Source organism: Oncorhynchus clarkii, chromosome 23 (assembly GCF_045791955.1).
Source record: "Oncorhynchus clarkii lewisi isolate Uvic-CL-2024 chromosome 23, UVic_Ocla_1.0, whole genome shotgun sequence".
In the NCBI taxonomy this organism is placed as follows: domain Eukaryota; kingdom Metazoa; phylum Chordata; class Actinopteri; order Salmoniformes; family Salmonidae; genus Oncorhynchus; species Oncorhynchus clarkii.
Genome location: NC_092169.1, coordinates 16,810,231 through 16,827,526, shown reverse-complemented (window position 1 = coordinate 16,827,526; position 17,296 = coordinate 16,810,231). Strand labels below are relative to the sequence as shown.

Sequence of the window (17,296 nt, the reverse complement as noted above, 5' to 3'; positions counted from 1 at the left end):
GAACCAGAATCACTGCAAAGCCATCCCGAGTTCATCGGGCCAGTCAATTTCACATTCCTGCAGGATTTTTATAGCATGACAAATTCGTGATGGTACCTGCCCATTAAAACATATTGCAAATGCACAGTGACTTTGAAAAAGTAAGGAAACATAAACAAATGGACATAATGAAATCACCATTTTTTTATTTTTGGGTAACCAGTTGCACGTGCATTTGCAATATGATTCTATAGTGAAAAAACATCACCAAATGGACATGATGAAATCAACACAACGAGTGATGGAAATGAACAACTATCACTGCCCGGCCATCCCGAGTTCATCAGTACAGTCAATTTTGGCCCCCCCAAAAATAGACTTTTGACTTTGACTTCCTATGACATCATATTGCAAATGGACAAAACATATGCCTTATGCACATGTGAAACAAAACAAAAATTATGATAATACAAGTTGACAAAGGTATAGTTTGAGCAAAGTATAGTTTGAATTTTGAGCATGACAAATTTGTGATGGTACCTGCCCATTAAAACATATTGCAAATGCACAGTGACTTTGAAAAAGTAAGGAAACATAAACAAATGGACATAATGAAATCATAATTTTTTTTTTCGGTTACCAGTTGCACAACAATGCATGTGCATTTGCAATATGATTCTATAGTGAAAAAACATCACCAAAGTGACATTCTGAAATCAACCCAAACGAGCGATTGAGATGACCCAGAATCACTGCAAAGCCATCCCGAGTTCATCGGGCCAGTCAATTTCACATTCCTGCAGGATTTTTATAGCATGACAAATTCGTGATGGTAAATGCCCATTGAAACATATTGCAAATGCACGTGCATTTGCAATATGATTCTATAGTGAAAAAACATCACCAAATGGACATGATGAAATCAACACAACGAGTGATGGAAATGAACAACTATCACTGCCCGGCCGTCCCGAGTTCATCAGTTCAGTCAATTTTGGCCCAAAAAAAATTGACTTTTGACTTTGACTTCCTATGAAATCATATTGCAAATGGACAAATCATATTCCTTATGCACAAGTAAAAAAAAAAAAAAATGATAATAAAGTATGACTAAAGTATGTTGATAAAGTTCTTATACATGTGTAATTGACACAAAAATCGAAAGAATTTTGAAAAACGGTCCAGAAAGCACTTTTTTAAGGATGTGTGAAGTTTTTTACCAAATTTTGACATTTTTGACTTTTGACTTCCTATGAAATCATATTGCAAATGGACAAAACATATGCCTTATGCGCATGTAATTAAAAAAAAAAATATGATAACAAAATTGGACAAAAGTATATTCATACAGTTCTTACACATGTGTAATTGACAAAAAATCGAAAGAATTTCGAAAAACGGCCCAGAAAGCACTTTTTTTAAGGGGTGATAAGTTTTTGAAAAAAAAATCAATTTTTCAAAATTTTGCTTTTGGATGTTGACTTGGGTTGCATTTCCAATATGAAAAACCCCGGTGGAGCGCACTCGCCCCCTGTTGGATTTTTGAAGTGTTACAACTGGCAATTGCCATATGGCATTTGCAATATACTTTGCACGAATCAACGCCGCTTTGGGTGGTATTGGACATCGTGTATATGGTTTGTCCAATGCCAATATGTTGCCATTCATTTTTGTCCAATTCAGGGGGGTATTCCCTTACACACTTAAGGTATAGGGGGCAGCATTTTCACTTTTGTATAAATAGCGTGCCCAATTTCAACTTCCTGCTACTCATGCCAAGACTATAAGGTATGCATGCATATTATTAGTAGATGTGGATAGAAAACACTCTGAAGTTTCTAAAACTGTTTGAATCATGTCTGTGAGTATAACAGAACTTATGTATCAGGAAAAACCCAGAGGACTAACCGTTTAGAAATTATATTTGAGGTCTCTGTCTGTTCAGTGAAATATCATTGGGAAACGATATTTCTTAGGCACTCGTTTTCTACCGCTTCCACTGGATGTCACCAGTCTGTGGAATTTGGTTGAGGTTATTCCTTTGTGCAATGAAGAAGTACAGCCATCTAGGAACTGCGTAACACTGTTGAGAGTTGCGCAAGACTTGAAAAGTAGCTTGGTTTGTTGTCTTCCTGTATTGAACACAGATAGACCCGTCTTCAATTTGATCGATTATTAACGTTTAAAAATACCTAAAGTTGTATTACAAAAGTAGTTTGAAATGTTTTGGCAACTTTTTAGATATTTTGTAGTGACGTTACGCAAATTGGAAGCTGTTTTATTCTGAATCAAACGCGCCAAATAAATAGACATTTTGGATATATATGGACGGAATTAATCGAACAAAAGGACCAATTGTGATGTTTATGGGACATATTTGAGTGCCAACAAAAGAAGCTCGTCAAAGGTAAGGCATGTTTTATATTGGATTTCTGCATTTTGTGTAGCGCCTGCAGGGTTGAAATATGCTACTCTCGTTGTTTACTGTTGTGCTATCATCAGATAATAGCTTCTTATGCTTTTGCCGAAAAGCCTTTTTAAAATCTGACATGTTGGCTGGATTCACAACGAGTGTAGCTTTAATTTAGTATCTGACGTGTGATTTAATGAAAGTTAGATTTTTATATCATTTTATTTGAATTTGTCGCGCTGCATTTTCCCTGGCTTTTGGCCAAGTGGGACACTAGCGTCCCCTATGCCTTAAGAAGTTAATAAAGGAGCAGGTCAATACAACACACACATATAAAGTGAATCGATTGAGTGCTCTACGATAATGATGGCTGGTCGACGAATCACTAATAGGTGATTCGTTGAGAGCCCCGAGACAAAGGTACAAAGGTCTTTTAAAGCCAAGATACACTCCCTTCAGTCTACATGACAAACAGATGTATGGAATGGGTCACAAGGTTAAGATTTGTATGAAAGATACTTAGAATTCACAGCAGACAGTATCTGCTATAAAAACTCTTCTCATTGTGTAGAAACCAGGGTCTGGCCCGAGCCATCTCTACCTGGTACCTTATAGAACAGAAACACCAACTCATGATATGGAATGTGTTCTTGTTAGTTTTATCACCCATGGTATCGTAAATCTTCTGTCAGCATTAAGTCGCCCAGAGGCCCACTTTCAGTTCTTACAGACACAATAGAGTTACAAGAACCCTCTACTCTGTTGCATAAAACAATTTGATGCAAAACCAGTATTATAACATAATCTTGTAATTTCTCTCACACTACATGTGCAAAATAACTTGACTAACCTGTACCCACGCACATTGACTTGGTACCGGTACCCCCTGTATATACAGTGGCAAGAAAAAGTATGTGAACCCTTTGGAATTACCTGGATTTCTGCATAAATTGGTCAAAAAATTTGATCTGATCTTCATCTAAATCACAACAGACAAACACAGTGTGCTTAAACTAATAACACACAAATAGTTTTTTTCTACATCATTTAAACATTCACAGTGTAGGTTGAAAAAAATGTAAACCCCTAGGCAAGGGGTTCTTAAACTTTTTTCAGGCTGGGACCCAAATTTGAAATTCTGTGTTTTCCTGGGACCCAAGCTTATACATAAATATCGGTACATTTCATCGCCCTGGTGCCCAAAACAAATGCAATATAGACAAAAACAAATAACAATGAAATATCCATATAAATATATATATTCATGTTTATTTTCCCCCATTAAAAACACTCTTACATATCTGTTGGAACTGTTGCTGTTAAAATACAATAAAGCATTTTAATTCTGAACTGGAATAAACTGATTGATCACATCCCACAGATTAATAACAGAACACACACACACAGGCTTTTTATTAGTGCAACCCTAAGTAACAGTACAGATGAAAAATGATCAAGCCTACTGTACATTTTATAGTAGAAATTATTGTTGAAAGAAAGTCTAGCTTGGAACTGTTGCTGTCAAAATACAATCATATTTTTTCATTTTGAACTGGAGTAAACAAACTGATTGATCACATCACAAAGATGTAGACCAGAAAACACACACACATAGTCCTAATGAGAGGTGTGTAAGCTGGTTGAAGTTTTCAACAAGCATGTCTATTCTGGGCTCCGTTTTTGACAGTGCAATACTGAGGTCATGCTCAGCCTTGAAACTGTTTCTGTACTTGTTTTTTAACTTCTTGGTGACAGGGGGGCAGTATTGAGTAGCTTGGATGAATAAGGTGCCCAGAGTAAACTGCCTGCTACTCTGTCCCAGATGCTAATATATGCATATTATTTGTAGTATTGGATATACACCACTCTGAAGTTTCTAAAACTGTTTGAATGATGTCTGTGAGTATAACAGAACTCATATGGCAGGCACAAACCTGAGACAAATCCAACCAGGAAGTGGGAAATCTGAGGTTTGTAGTTTTTCAACTCGTTGCCATTTCAATATACAGTGTAAATGGGGTCATATTGCACTTCCTAAGGCTTCCACTAGATGTCAACAGTCTTTAGAACGTGGTTTCAGGCTTCTACTGTGAAGTGGGGGAGAATGAGAGGGGATTGAGCCAGGTGTCTGGCAGAGTGCCACAGACTCTAAGAGAGTTAGCTCTCGCTCCATTGCTTTTCTACAGACATAGGAATTCTCTGGTTGGAACATTATTGAACATTTATGATAAAAACATCCTAAAGATTGATTCTATACTTAGCTTGACAAGTTTCTACGGGCTGTAATATAACTTTTTGAACTTTTCGTCCGACGTTCGGCTGGACCTGAATGCGCGTTTGGATTTGTTTACCAAACGTGCTAACAAAATTAGCTATTTGGACATAAATGATGAACTTTATCGAACAAATCAAACATTTATTGTGGAACTGGGATTCCTGGAGCTTCCACACGATATCGCCAGTACTGGCAATTTCATTGGTTTTAATCCTTGGTGGAATGAGAAATAGGCACTTCCTCTCGTCGAGTACACAGGAGGAGGCTTATGGGAGAGACACAATGGACCATGATTTCAAGTAGCTGCTATTGAATACAGATCACCCCGTGATCAATTTGATCGGTTATTAACGTTTACAAATACCTAAAGTTGGGTTACAAAAGTAGTTTGAAGTGATTTGTCAAAGTTTATAGGCAACTTTTTTAATTTTAAAAAATGACGTCGCGTTTTGGAAAGCATTTTTTTCCTGGATCAGACGGGCTATATAAATGGACATTTTGGGTATACATGGACGGATTTAATCGGAAAAAAAGACCCAATTGTGATGTTTATGGGACATATAGGAGTGCCAACAAAGAAGCTCGTCAAAGGTAATGAATGTTTTATATTTTATTTCTGCGTTTTGTGTAGCGCCGGCTATGCTAATTATTTTGTTTACGTCCCCTTCAGGTATTTCGGGGTGTTGCATGCTATCAGATAATAGCTTCTCATGCTTTCTCCGAAAAGCCTTTTAAAAATCTGACATGTTGGCTAGATTCACAACGAGTGTAGCTTTAATTCAGTACCCTGCATGTGTGTTTTAATGAAAGTTTGAGTTTTATCGAGTACTATTAGCATTTGGCGTTGCGCATTTCCATTTCCTGTTGGCTCTAATTCTTATTTTCAATGATGGCCTAGGAACAGTGGGTTAACTGCCTGTTCAGGGGCAGAACGACATATTTGTTCCTTGTCAGCTCGGGGATTTGAACTTGCAACCTTCCGGTTACTAGTCCAACACTCTAACCACTAGGCTACCCAATCAGTTTATTCCAGTTAAGAATAAAACTGCATTGTTGATTAAGGGCTTGTTAGTAAGAATTTCACTGTATTCGGAGCATGGGAGAAATACAATTTGATTTAAATGGAAATTGAAATCTAGACACTGACTGCAGGTCTATAACCTCTCACGTAGCTTTAATATTAACTCCTGTAGAATTAAGCATTTCTTGCAGTAAAATGATACACCAAATGGAAGCTACATTTAGACTCGGAAACAGGAGTGGAGAAATATGATTTCTTTCTTTCAGCATCTTGAGATAATGCAAACGCAGTTAGAAACCATCTGTAAAGGTGCGATCTTTATCAGCATCATACAAACTGATATTATTTCAATCAGAAATTATGCATCCAAGCCGAACTGTAATCTTATCAGAAACATGTTGGGCCATTTTCACAGCTTTTTTCACAGAATGTCAGAAATTATAAGTGAAACAAAAAATTGTTCCGCCATCTGACTGTAGCCTACAGCGCATTTTCTATATTAGCGTGTAAGTGTTGGGAGCGGGCTTCAGATTTTCACTTTATCACATATAGGCTAGTTGTGCGGTTGCGGATTGGTTATTAGCAATAGTGGGCGGGTGCAGGTGAACAAACAGCTGTCCAACACTGTGTCTTGCTCCCAGACAAACTAAACAATTTCTTTGCTCGCTTTGAGGACAATACGGTGCACCCGACACGGCCCGCTACCAAAACCTGCGGACTCTCCTTCACCGCAGCCAACATGAGTAAAACATTTAAACATGTTAACCCTCGTAAGGCTGCCGGCCCAGACAGCATCCCTAGTCGCGTCCTCAGAGCATTGACCAGACCAGCTGGCTGGTGTGTTTACGGACATATTCAATCAATCCCTATTCCAGTCTGCTGTTCCCACATGCTTCAAGAGGGCCACCACTGTTCCTGTTTCCAAGAAAGCTAAGGTAACGGAGCTAAACGACTATCGCCCCGTAGCACTCACTTCCGTTATCATGAAGTGCTTTGAGAAACTAGTCAGGGATCATATCACCGCCACTCTACCTGACACCCTAGACCCACTAATTTGCTTACCGCCCCAATAGGTACACAGACGACGCAATCACACTGCACAATGCTGTTCATCGACTATCGCTCAGCATTTAACATCATAGTACCCTCCAAACTCGTCATTAAGCTCAAGACCCTGGGTCTCGACCCCGCCCTGTGCAACTGGGTCCTGGACTTTCTGACAGGCCGCCCCAGTTGGTAAGGGTAGGAAACAACATCTCCACCCCGCTGATCCTCAACACTGGGGCCCTACAAGGGTGCATTCTCAGCTCTCTCCTGTACTCCCTGTTCACCCATGACTGCGTGGCCATGCACACCTCCAACTCAATCATAAAGTTTACAGTGGTAGGCTTGATTACCAACAACGAGACGGCCTACAGTGAGGAGGTGGTGTCAGGAAAATAACCTCACACTCAAAGTCAACAAAACAAAAAGGAGAAGATCGTGGACTTCAGGAAACAGCAGAGGGAGCACCCCCCTATCCACAGACGGGACAGTAGTGGAGAAGGTGGAAAGTTTGAAGTTCCTCGGTGTAGACATCCCAGACAAACTGAAATGGTCCACCCACAGACAGCATGGTGAAGAAGGCCCAACAGCGCCTCTTCAACCTCAGGAGGCTGATGAAATGTGGCTTGTCACCAAAAACACTCAATTTTTTTTTTTTTCAAACTTCTACAGATGCACAATCGAAAGCATCCTGTCAGGCTGTATCGCCGCCTGGTACTGCAACTGCTCCGCCAACAACCGTAAGGCTCTCCAGAGGGTAGTGAGGTCTGCACAATGCATCATCAGGGGCAAACTACCTGCCCTCCAGGACACTTACACTACCCGATGTCGCAGGAAGGCCAAAAAGATCATCAAGGACAACAACCACCCGAGCCACTGCCCGTTCAGCCCGTTTACCATCCAGAAGGTGAGGGCGGTACAGGTGCATCAAAGCTCGGACCGAGAGACTGAAAAACAGCTTATATCTCAAGGACATCAGACTGTTAAACAGCGATCACTAACATTGAGTGGCCCCTGCCAACATACTGACTCAAATCTCTAGCCACTTTAATAATTAAAGATTGGATGTAATAAATGTACCACATGTCACTTTAAACAATGCCAATTTATATCATGTTTACATACCCTACATTATCATCTCATATGTATATACTGTACTCTATGCCATCTACTGCATATACCATCTATTGCATATACCATCTTGCCTATTCCGTTCGGCCATTGCTCATCCATATATTTATATGTATATATTCTTGTGTGTATAAGGTTGTTGTTGTGAAATTGTCAGATTACTAGAAGCACAAGCATTTTGCTACACTCACATTAACATCTGCTAACCATGTGTATGTGACCAATAAAAATGTATTTGATTAACACAAACTTCACTCTACCCACACATTCACACTGGCAGCCCAACATCCACGCACACTGCTGCTACTGTCTTATCTATCCTGTTGCCTAGTCACTTCACCCCAACTATAATGTACAGTACATAGCTACCTCAATTACCTCGTACCCCTGCACATCAGCCCGGTATTGGTACTCCCCGTATATAGCCATGTTATTTTGTATTCAAATCAAAATCAAATCAAATTCATTTATATAGCCCTTCACACATCAGCTGATATCTCAAAGTGCTGTACAGAAACCCAGCCTAAAAGCCCAAACAGCAAGCAATGCAGGTGTAGAAGCACGGTGGCTAGGAAAAACTCCCTAGAAAGGCCAAAACCTAGGAAGAAACCTAGAGAGGAACCAGGCTATGTGGGGTGGCCAGTCCTCTTCTGGCTGTGCCGGGTGGAGATTATAACAGAACATGGCCAAGATGTTCAAATGTTCATAAATGACCAGCATGGTCGAATAATAATAAGGCAGAACAGTTGAAACTGGAGCAGCAGCACGGTCAGGTGGACTGGGGACAGCAAGGAGTCATCATGTCAGGTATTCCTGGGGCATGGTCCTAGGGCTCAGGTCCTCCGAGAGAGAGAATTAGAGAGAGCATATGTGGGATGGCCAGTCCTCTTCTGGCTGTGCCGGGTGGAGATTATAACAGAACATGGCCAAAATGTTCAAATGTTCATAAATGACCAGCATGGTCGAATAATAATAAGGCAGAACAGTTTAAACTGGAGCAGCAGCACGGCCAGGTGGACTGGGGACAGCAAGGAGTAATCATGTCAGGTAGTCCTGGGGCATGGTCCTAGGGCTCAGGTCCTCCGAGAGAGAGAAAGAAAGAGAGAAGGAGAGAATTAGAGAACGCACACTTAGATTCACACAGGACACCGAATAGGACAGGAGAAGTACTCCAGATATAACAAACTGACCCTAGTCCCCCGACACATAAACTACTGCAGCATAAATACTGGAGGCTGTATTGTATTTGTTATTCACACTTGTTATTCCTCGTATCACTATTTCTCATTTGCTATCTTTCTCTTTAACTCTGCATTGTTGGAAAAGGATCAGTAAGTAAGCAAGCAAGCATTTCATTGTTAATTGTAAAAATGTGATAACTAAATGCAAATTGTATTTATTTGTCATATGCTTTGTAAGCAACAGATGTTTAAAATGCACAAAAATAATCAAGGAAAGTTTTAATTTCTAGTATGTAAACTTAACATGAACAGGAAAGACATTTACTCTCACGGATGACCAATAAGAGCTCTGAAAGTCATGCCCCTAATAAGCCACGCCTGCAGAAAATAAATACCAAGCTGCTTGGTCAATACAGCATGAGTAAAAAAAAAAGATAAAAGACAACTGATGGTTAAATTTAAGCCATGTTTGGATAATCCCAACAACCCAACGTTTAATGCACCATTTTTTGTGCATGACGGATCAGTGATGAGATTCCCACTAGGGTTACTGTAGGACTAGATACACCTCCATGCACATATGAAGTCATACTAAACAGTATGGTATGTCACATTTGCAGAGGATGGATACAAATGCAGAGGATGGAGCAGACAAATGCATTGTTTATTTAAAAATGAAAATCAAAGATAGACCTAACAGTACTTCCATACAATATGTAAAGCATTCATGACAAAGTTGTATGTGCTTTTACCACTAGGCTACATATACTGTGAGCTCTATAAGCATAAAACCATGACCAAGCCAAGCTATTTTTATAACGTGTCAATGACATGTTTACAACTATCTACAATGTGGCCCACAGGTATTTTCCAAATGGCTTCAAGGCATACAACTGTATCCTGGATAGATGACCAGCTGACATGTATGGGTTAAAACCTCTGATTTTCTGAAACCACAACCGCCTCTCCTCTCAGGGATCAAATCACTCCTTCCTATGACCACCTCTGGGTGATCTATTTAAGCAATAAGGCCCGAGGAATTTGTGGTATATGGCCAATATAACACGGCTAAGGGCTGTTCTTAGGCACGACGCAAAGTGGCCATATATCACAAACCCCCAAGGAGCCTTATTGTTATTATAAACTGGTTACCAACGTAATTAGAGCAGCAAAACAAAATGTTGTCATACTTCTGGCATACGGTCTGATATACCACAGCTTTAAGCCCATCACAATTCAGGGCTCAAACCACCCTGTTTGTAATTACATATGGATCACTCATTTAAGACACTAACAGCTTACAGACAGTAGGCATTTAAGGTCACAGTAATGAAAACTTAGGACACTAAAGAGGCCTTTCTACTGACTCTGAAAAACACAAAGAAAGATGCCCAGGGTCCATGCTCATCTGCATGAATGTGCCTTAGGCATGCTGCAAGGAGGCATGAGGACTGCAGATGTGGTCAGGTCAATAAATTGCAATGTCCGTACTGTGAGACGCCTAAGACAGCGCTACAGGGAGACAGGACGGACAGCTGATCATCCTCGCAGTGGCAGACCACGTGTAACAACACCTGCACAAGATTGGTACATCTGAACATCACACCTGCAGGACAGGTACACGATGGCAACAACAACTGCCCGAGTTACACCAGGAATGCACAATCCCTCCATCAGTGCTCAGACTGTCCTCAATAGGCTGAGAGAGGCAGGACTGAGGGCTTGTAGGCCTGTTGTAAGGCAGGTCCTCACCAGACACCACCGGCAACAATGTCGCCTATGGGCACAAAGCCACCGTCACTGGACCAGACAGGAATGGCAAAAAGTGCTCTTCACTGACGAGTCGTGGTTTTGTTTCACCAGGGGTGATGGTCGGATTTGCGTTTATCGTCGAAGGAATGAGCGTTAGACCGAGGCCTGTACTCTGGAGAGGGATCGAATTGGAGGTGGAGGGTCCGTCATGGTCTGGAGCGGTGTGTCACAGCATCATTGGACTGAGCTTGTTGTCAATGCAGGCAATCTCAACGCTGTGCGTTAGAGGGAAGACGTCCTCCTCCCTCATGTGGTACCCTTCCTGCAGGCTCATCCTGACATGACCCTCCAGCATGACAATGCCACCAGGAATGTCAATGTTCTGCCATGGCCAGCGAAGAGCCAGGATCTAAATCCCATTGAGCACGTCTGGGACCTGTTGGATCGGAGGGTGAGGGCTAGGGCTATTCCCCCCAGAAATGTCCGGGAACTTGCAGGTGCCTTGGTGGAGGTGTGGGGTAACATCTCAAAGCAAGAACTGGCAAATCTGGTGCAGTCCATGAGGAGGAGATGCACTGCAGAACTTAATGCAGCTGGTGGCCACACTAGATACTACTGTTACCTTTGATTTTGACCCCCCTTTGTTCAGGTACACTTTATTCCATTTCTGTTAGTCACATGTCCGTGGAACTTGTTCAGTTTCTGTCTCAGTTGTTGAAACTTATGGTCATACAAATATTTACACATGTTACATTTGCTGAACATAAACACAGTTGACAGTGAGAGGACATTTCTTTTTCTAATGAGTTTATAACAGGTGAGGTTAAAGTCCATCTAGATGTCAATAACTGTGTGCTTAGAGTTCGTGAAGGCTCACATGGAAAATGCATTCCGCTCAGGTCATTGGCCATCAGACGCTCAATACTGAGAACATAGAAAGGGAACTCTTTTAAACCTGTTTGATAAGGAACATGCATCTGTGGTCAATATAACCACATCAACCTGTTTCATCCGTGGATATTGGTTGGAGAGGAGAAGGAGACGAGGGACATACATTGTTCTTATGGAGTTTTGTCTGAGTAAATATAGGGTATAGTCCACTTGAAGAGTTTGGGAACCCTGTTTTAAATTACTAAAATGTAAAGGTAATTGTTTTACATACAGATCTCATATTACTGTATTGAATTATAATTTGTTATATATTTGTCACAAATGTATCATTTATGCAGTTCTTTATTAAACATGTAGTTGTGTTACAGTTGACAGTGTAAAACCTAGCAGTACTACTTATTTATCTGAGAGTGAGGCAGATATAGCAAAAATAACAACCCCATGTCATTAGATGATAACAAATAACAACCCCATGTCATTAGATGATAACAAATAACAACCCCATGTCATTAAACACCAAGCTCTTTCATAATTTCTTTAAAACAATTAATGCTAATTTCAGAAAATGTATTTATGGCGTTTTGGAATTTATCGTTTTGTCAGTGTTTTGTCAGTTACAAAGACAGAAAGCCCAAGATAATGGTGAAGTAAATTAATAAAGAAATAAAGATGTTAATGTGATTTATGTCATGGAAGTGATTGGTGGCGCCCATTTTTTAGGGAGTGGAGGAACGATGGCTCTCTACCTTCATTACCTGCTGCAGTAGAGGGGTTGAGGAGAGGCAGTTGGAATATGAGGATGGACCCCAGGGATACCTACCCTACTACCAGGGACTGTCTCCGGAAAGAATGGTATTCACATGTTTTCTATAATAGTAGATAATAGATGAATAGTACTTAAATTGTAGACACATGAGATATATGCAGTTCATTGCAGTGTATTCCAATTCGTTTAAATGTTTCTATCAATAGTCTCCTGAAGTACGCTCCTCCTGTATTACTCTCTGTGCCATTGTGTTCCCTGAACAGTCCTTGGTGGATGAGATGGAAGAGGAGTGCTAGTATACTGAGGAGGTTTTTGCCTGATGTATGGAAGCCTCTAGTGCCATTACTCAGCTATGGTGCCACCATATTGGTCATGGTGTTGTATGCCCTGGCAGATCGGCTCCGCAGCTTTGTTGCTGATATCTTCATTCCCCAGTACCACTACCAGTTTTCTGTACCAATCACATTTGTCCAGGTAGGGCACGGTTTGCTCAGGGTTACTATAAGAATAATCTGTGTCGGGCTTTGAGTTGTGGTGTTTGGATTTTGCATGAGCCATCAATGTTTCTAATCATCATTAGGCCTTTGCTAAGTGGTAACTTTTAGAAATAATAATGATCAGAATTATTGTAAAATTATCTTCAGCCGGCTGGTGTGCGACTGTAACAAAGTTGGTTTGACTTTGGATAGCCTATCTACGGGGCTAGTTAGGGACCGTCAATAAATGACACAATGTAAATGCGAAAATATTTTCATGTTGCAGACATTTTAGTTGTCTCATTAAATGCTTTCAATATTTGTAAAGGAATTTCTACAATCTGTAGTTGGTTTGAGATTAATATATGAAGTTGGGAGCTATTGACATTTTAAGATATTGTTCCACATACATTGTGTAATTTACTGATGGTCCCTAACTAGCCACATAGGGATATCAAATGTCAAACCAAATTGTAATGCCCATTGTCAATCTGGTCGCATGCAGCTGTGTTCCCAATTGAGGATTGCTTGGGTGCTGCCAGCTGTGGGCATGACTGAAATAAACCCAACCCAAGGAAAACTGTTATGGAACCCTCATTATGTGACATATGATCATCTCGCAAATCTCAGTTTTGGATGAGACGGACTATGACCACTTATTTACAATTCATAGTCAATTTTGACACTAGAATAAATGTTTGACTTATCGATGCCAAATAGGCCATTTTCAAAAGGAGAAGTTGGTTTTTAGGGGCAGTTGCTCTTTAAAATGGCTAAAGTTTGCCTGTGTTTATGGCATGTCTTTCCCAGGTGCTGGTGACTCTGCTATACTTGCTGCTCCTCCATGCCATGGGCCTGGCACCACTGAAGCCCTACTCTTTGTCTCTGGGTGAACGCCTGCTGGTGCCTTCTGTCTGTGGCAGCGCCCAAACTGTGCTGGGTGTGTGGGCAGAGGCCAGTGCCCACTCCGGCATGTACGCCCTCACCATGCGCCTGCTGCCCCTGCTCTGTGTGGGCTGGAGTCACGGCCTGCGGCTGGCAGTACCGCCATCAGTCCACCTAACAGGCCTTATCACGGTCATCACTTTTACCTCCGTCACTATCACAGGTAAATGCATTTACAGTGATTAGATTGAGGGGAAAGTCAGTGGGGGAGGTTTGTGGGAAATCTTAATAGTCTCATAAAATTGAATGTGTTGGTGTGTCAATCATCAGTTGTGTCAGTACACTAACTTACCCCTTCTCCTTGCAGCGTCTCAGGGTCTCCCGTCAGTGGAGGTTCTGGAGTGTCTCTACGCCCCGCTGGCCCTCCTTCTACACAGCCTTTCTCTGACCTGGCTGGCCAAGGTGGCTGAGACCGAGCACCGGCACCACAGCAGCTCCCACATCTCACCTTTTGACCTGTACTTCACCCTGATGGTGAACCAGAGCCTGGTGCTTGGCTTCCTGTGCCTGCTGCACCCAGAGGGCCCCCGGGCACTGGGCGAGGGTAGCTGGCACAGCCTGCTCTTCATGGGCTACCTGCTGGCGATACTGCTGCTGGGAGCTCTACAGCACCTCTTGGTGGACATGGCCGCTCTGACCTTCTCACCGCTGGCTGCAGCGCTACTCCACACGGCACACGGATTAACAAGACCGTTGTACAGCCTGTTGTAGATGATCCAACATGGAGGAGGATGAAGTTGACTCTAGAGACTAGTCAGAAGTCAGTTGCCTCCCTCAAATCAAATTGCATTTGTCACATACACATGGTTAGCAGATGTTAATGCGAGTGTAGCAAAATGCTTGTGCTTCTGGTTCCGACAGCGCAGTAATATCTAACAATTCCCCAACATCTACCTAATACACACAAATCTAAAAAGGGTTGAATGAGAATATGTACAGTGCCTTGCGAAAGTATTCGGCCCCCTTGAACTTTGCGACCTTTTGCCACATTTCAGACTTCAAACATAAAGATATAAAACTGTATTTTTTTTGTGAAGAATCAACAACAAGTGGGACACAATCATGAAGTGGAACGACATTTATTAATATTTCAAACCTCTTTAACAAATCAAAAACTGAAAAATTGGGCGTGCAAAATTATTCAGCCCCTTTACTTTCAGTGCAGCAAACTCTCTCCAGAAGTTCAGTGAGGATCCAATGTTGACCTAAATGACTAATGATGATAAATACAATCCACCTGTGTGTAATCAAGTCTCCGCATAAATGCACCTGCACTGTGATAGTCTCAGAGGTCCGTTAAAAGCGCAGAGAGCATCATGAAGAACAAGGAACACACCAGGCAGGTCCGAGATACTGTTGTGAAGAAGTTTAAAGCCGGATTTGGATACAAAAAGATTTCCCAAGCTTTAAACATCCCAAGGAGCACTGTGCAAGCGATAATATTGAAATGGAAGGAGTATCAGACCACTGCAAATCTACCAAGACCTGGCCGTCCCTCTAAACTTTCAGCTCATACAAGGAGAAGACTGATCAGAGATGCAGCCAAGAGGCCCATGATCACTCTGGATGAACTGCAGAGATCTACAGCTGAGGTGGGAGACTCTGTCCATAGGACAACAATCAGTCGTATATTGCACAAATCTGGCCTTTATGGAAGAGTGGCAAGAAGAAAGCCATTTCTTAAAGATATCCATAAAAAGTGTCGTTTAAAGTTTGCCACAAGCCACCTGGGAGACACACCAAACATGTGGAAGAAGGTGCTCTGGTCAGATGAAACCAAAATTGAACTTTTTGGCAACAATGCAAAACGTTATGTTTGGCGTAAAAGCAACACAGCTGAACACACCATCCCCACTGTCAAACATGGTGGTGGCAGCATCATGGTTTGGGCCTGCTTTTCTTCAGCAGGGACAGGGAAGATGGTTAAAATTGATGGGAAGATGGATGGAGCCAAATACAGGACCATTCTGGAAGAAAACCTGATGGAGTCTGCAAAAGACCTGAGACTGGGACGGAGATTTGTCTTCCAACAAGACAATGATCCAAAACATAAAGCAAAATCTACAATGGAATGGTTCAAAAATAAACATATCCAGGTGTTAGAATGGCCAAGTCAAAGTCCAGACTTGAATCCAATTGAGAATCTGTGGAAAGAACTAAAAACTGCTGTTCACAAATGCTCTCCATCCAACCTCACTGAGCTCGAGCTGTTTTGCAAGGTTCTCATCACATCTCTCGATGTGCAAAACTGAGAGACATACCCCAAGCGACTTACAGCTGTAATCGCAGCAAAAGGTGGCGCTACAAAGTATTAACTTAAGGGGGCTGAATAATTTTGCACGCCCAATTTTTCAGTTTTTGATTTGTTAAAAAAGTTTGAAATATCCAATAAATGTCTTTCCACTTCATGATTGTGTCCCACTTGTTGTTGATTCTTCACAAAAAAATGTGGCAAAAGGTCGCAAAGTTCAAGGGGGCCGAATACTTTCGCAAGGCACTGTACATATGGATGAGCGATGGCCGAGCGGCATAGGCAAGGTGCAATAGATGGTATAAAATACAGTATATTAACGTGACTAGTGATCCATTTGTAAAAGTGGCCAGTGATTGGGTCTCCATGTAGGCAGCAGCCTCTCAGAGTTAGTAATTGCTGTTAAGCAGTCTGATGGCCTTGAGACAGAAGCTGTTTTTCAGTCTCTCAGTCCCAGCTTTGATGCACCTGTACTGACCTCGCCTTCTGGATGGTAGTGGTGTGAACAGACAGTGGCTCGGGTGGTTATTGTCCTTTTTTGCCTTCCTGTGACATCGGGTGCTATAGTTGTCATGGAGGGCAGGTAGTTTGCCCCCGGTGATGCGTTGTGCAGACCACACCACCCTCTGTAGAGCCTTGCAGTTGAGGGTGGAGCAGTTGCTGTACCAGGCGGTGAAATTGTGGATCTGTAAAAGTTAATGGTTAAAGGGAGGATATGGTAAGGATAATCTTTTCCTAGATCTGTCTATATGGTCAACTTCTACCAGTAGAAGGATAGTTGTACTACAGAGCAGTATTATTCACTCTCTGTGGTACAAAGTCTTCACCTCCCTAGGTGCAGCACTTTAATTACCAGCGCTTGTGTTCCTTCTTATCCTGTATATCATACTTACTACTGAACCTATACAAAATGGTTTGAAAAGGCACTCAATATGTAGGGAGACTGGATAAAATATTTGCACTGGATTATCAACCATACAGAAATGCTCAGAATGTGACTGGGAATGTGTCATAAGGCTGCTACTTTAGAGTGGTGTAATTAATAAATGAAATAAGCATTACAGTTCAAGTGTAAAGATACTGTCTACCTCAAGGTTTTTCAAATCCCCACATGCAACAATAAAAGTTAACAGTAGCTAGGTTTCCATCCAATCATGTGAATATATGCATAAAG

At 41.6% G+C, this 17,296-nt stretch overlaps 1 protein-coding gene across 1 annotated transcript; it reads left to right on the top strand.

The window, feature by feature from the left end:
• The first annotated feature begins 11,663 nt into the window (after positions 1-11,663).
• Positions 11,664-14,809, top strand: LOC139381467 (solute carrier family 35 member D3). The gene is made up of 5 exons (XM_071125032.1): positions 11,664-11,938; positions 12,405-12,536; positions 12,714-12,924; positions 13,737-14,034; positions 14,179-14,809. Exons 2-5 carry the CDS (start codon positions 12,478-12,480, stop codon positions 14,580-14,582), a joined length of 972 nt encoding a protein of 323 aa, XP_070981133.1. The 5' UTR covers positions 11,664-11,938; positions 12,405-12,477; the 3' UTR covers positions 14,583-14,809.
• The last annotated feature ends 2,487 nt before the right edge of the window (positions 14,810-17,296 follow it).

Coding starts and splice junctions, on each gene's coding strand:
- LOC139381467 (XM_071125032.1), top strand. CDS start 12,478: ATGAGGATGGACCCCAGGGATACCTACCCTACTACCAGGGACTGTCTC. Junction 12,537..12,713: donor GACTGTCTCCGGAAAGAATG/GTATTCACATGT, acceptor TTCCCTGAACAG/TCCTTGGTGGATGAGATGGA. Junction 12,925..13,736: donor TACCAATCACATTTGTCCAG/GTAGGGCACGGT, acceptor TGTCTTTCCCAG/GTGCTGGTGACTCTGCTATA.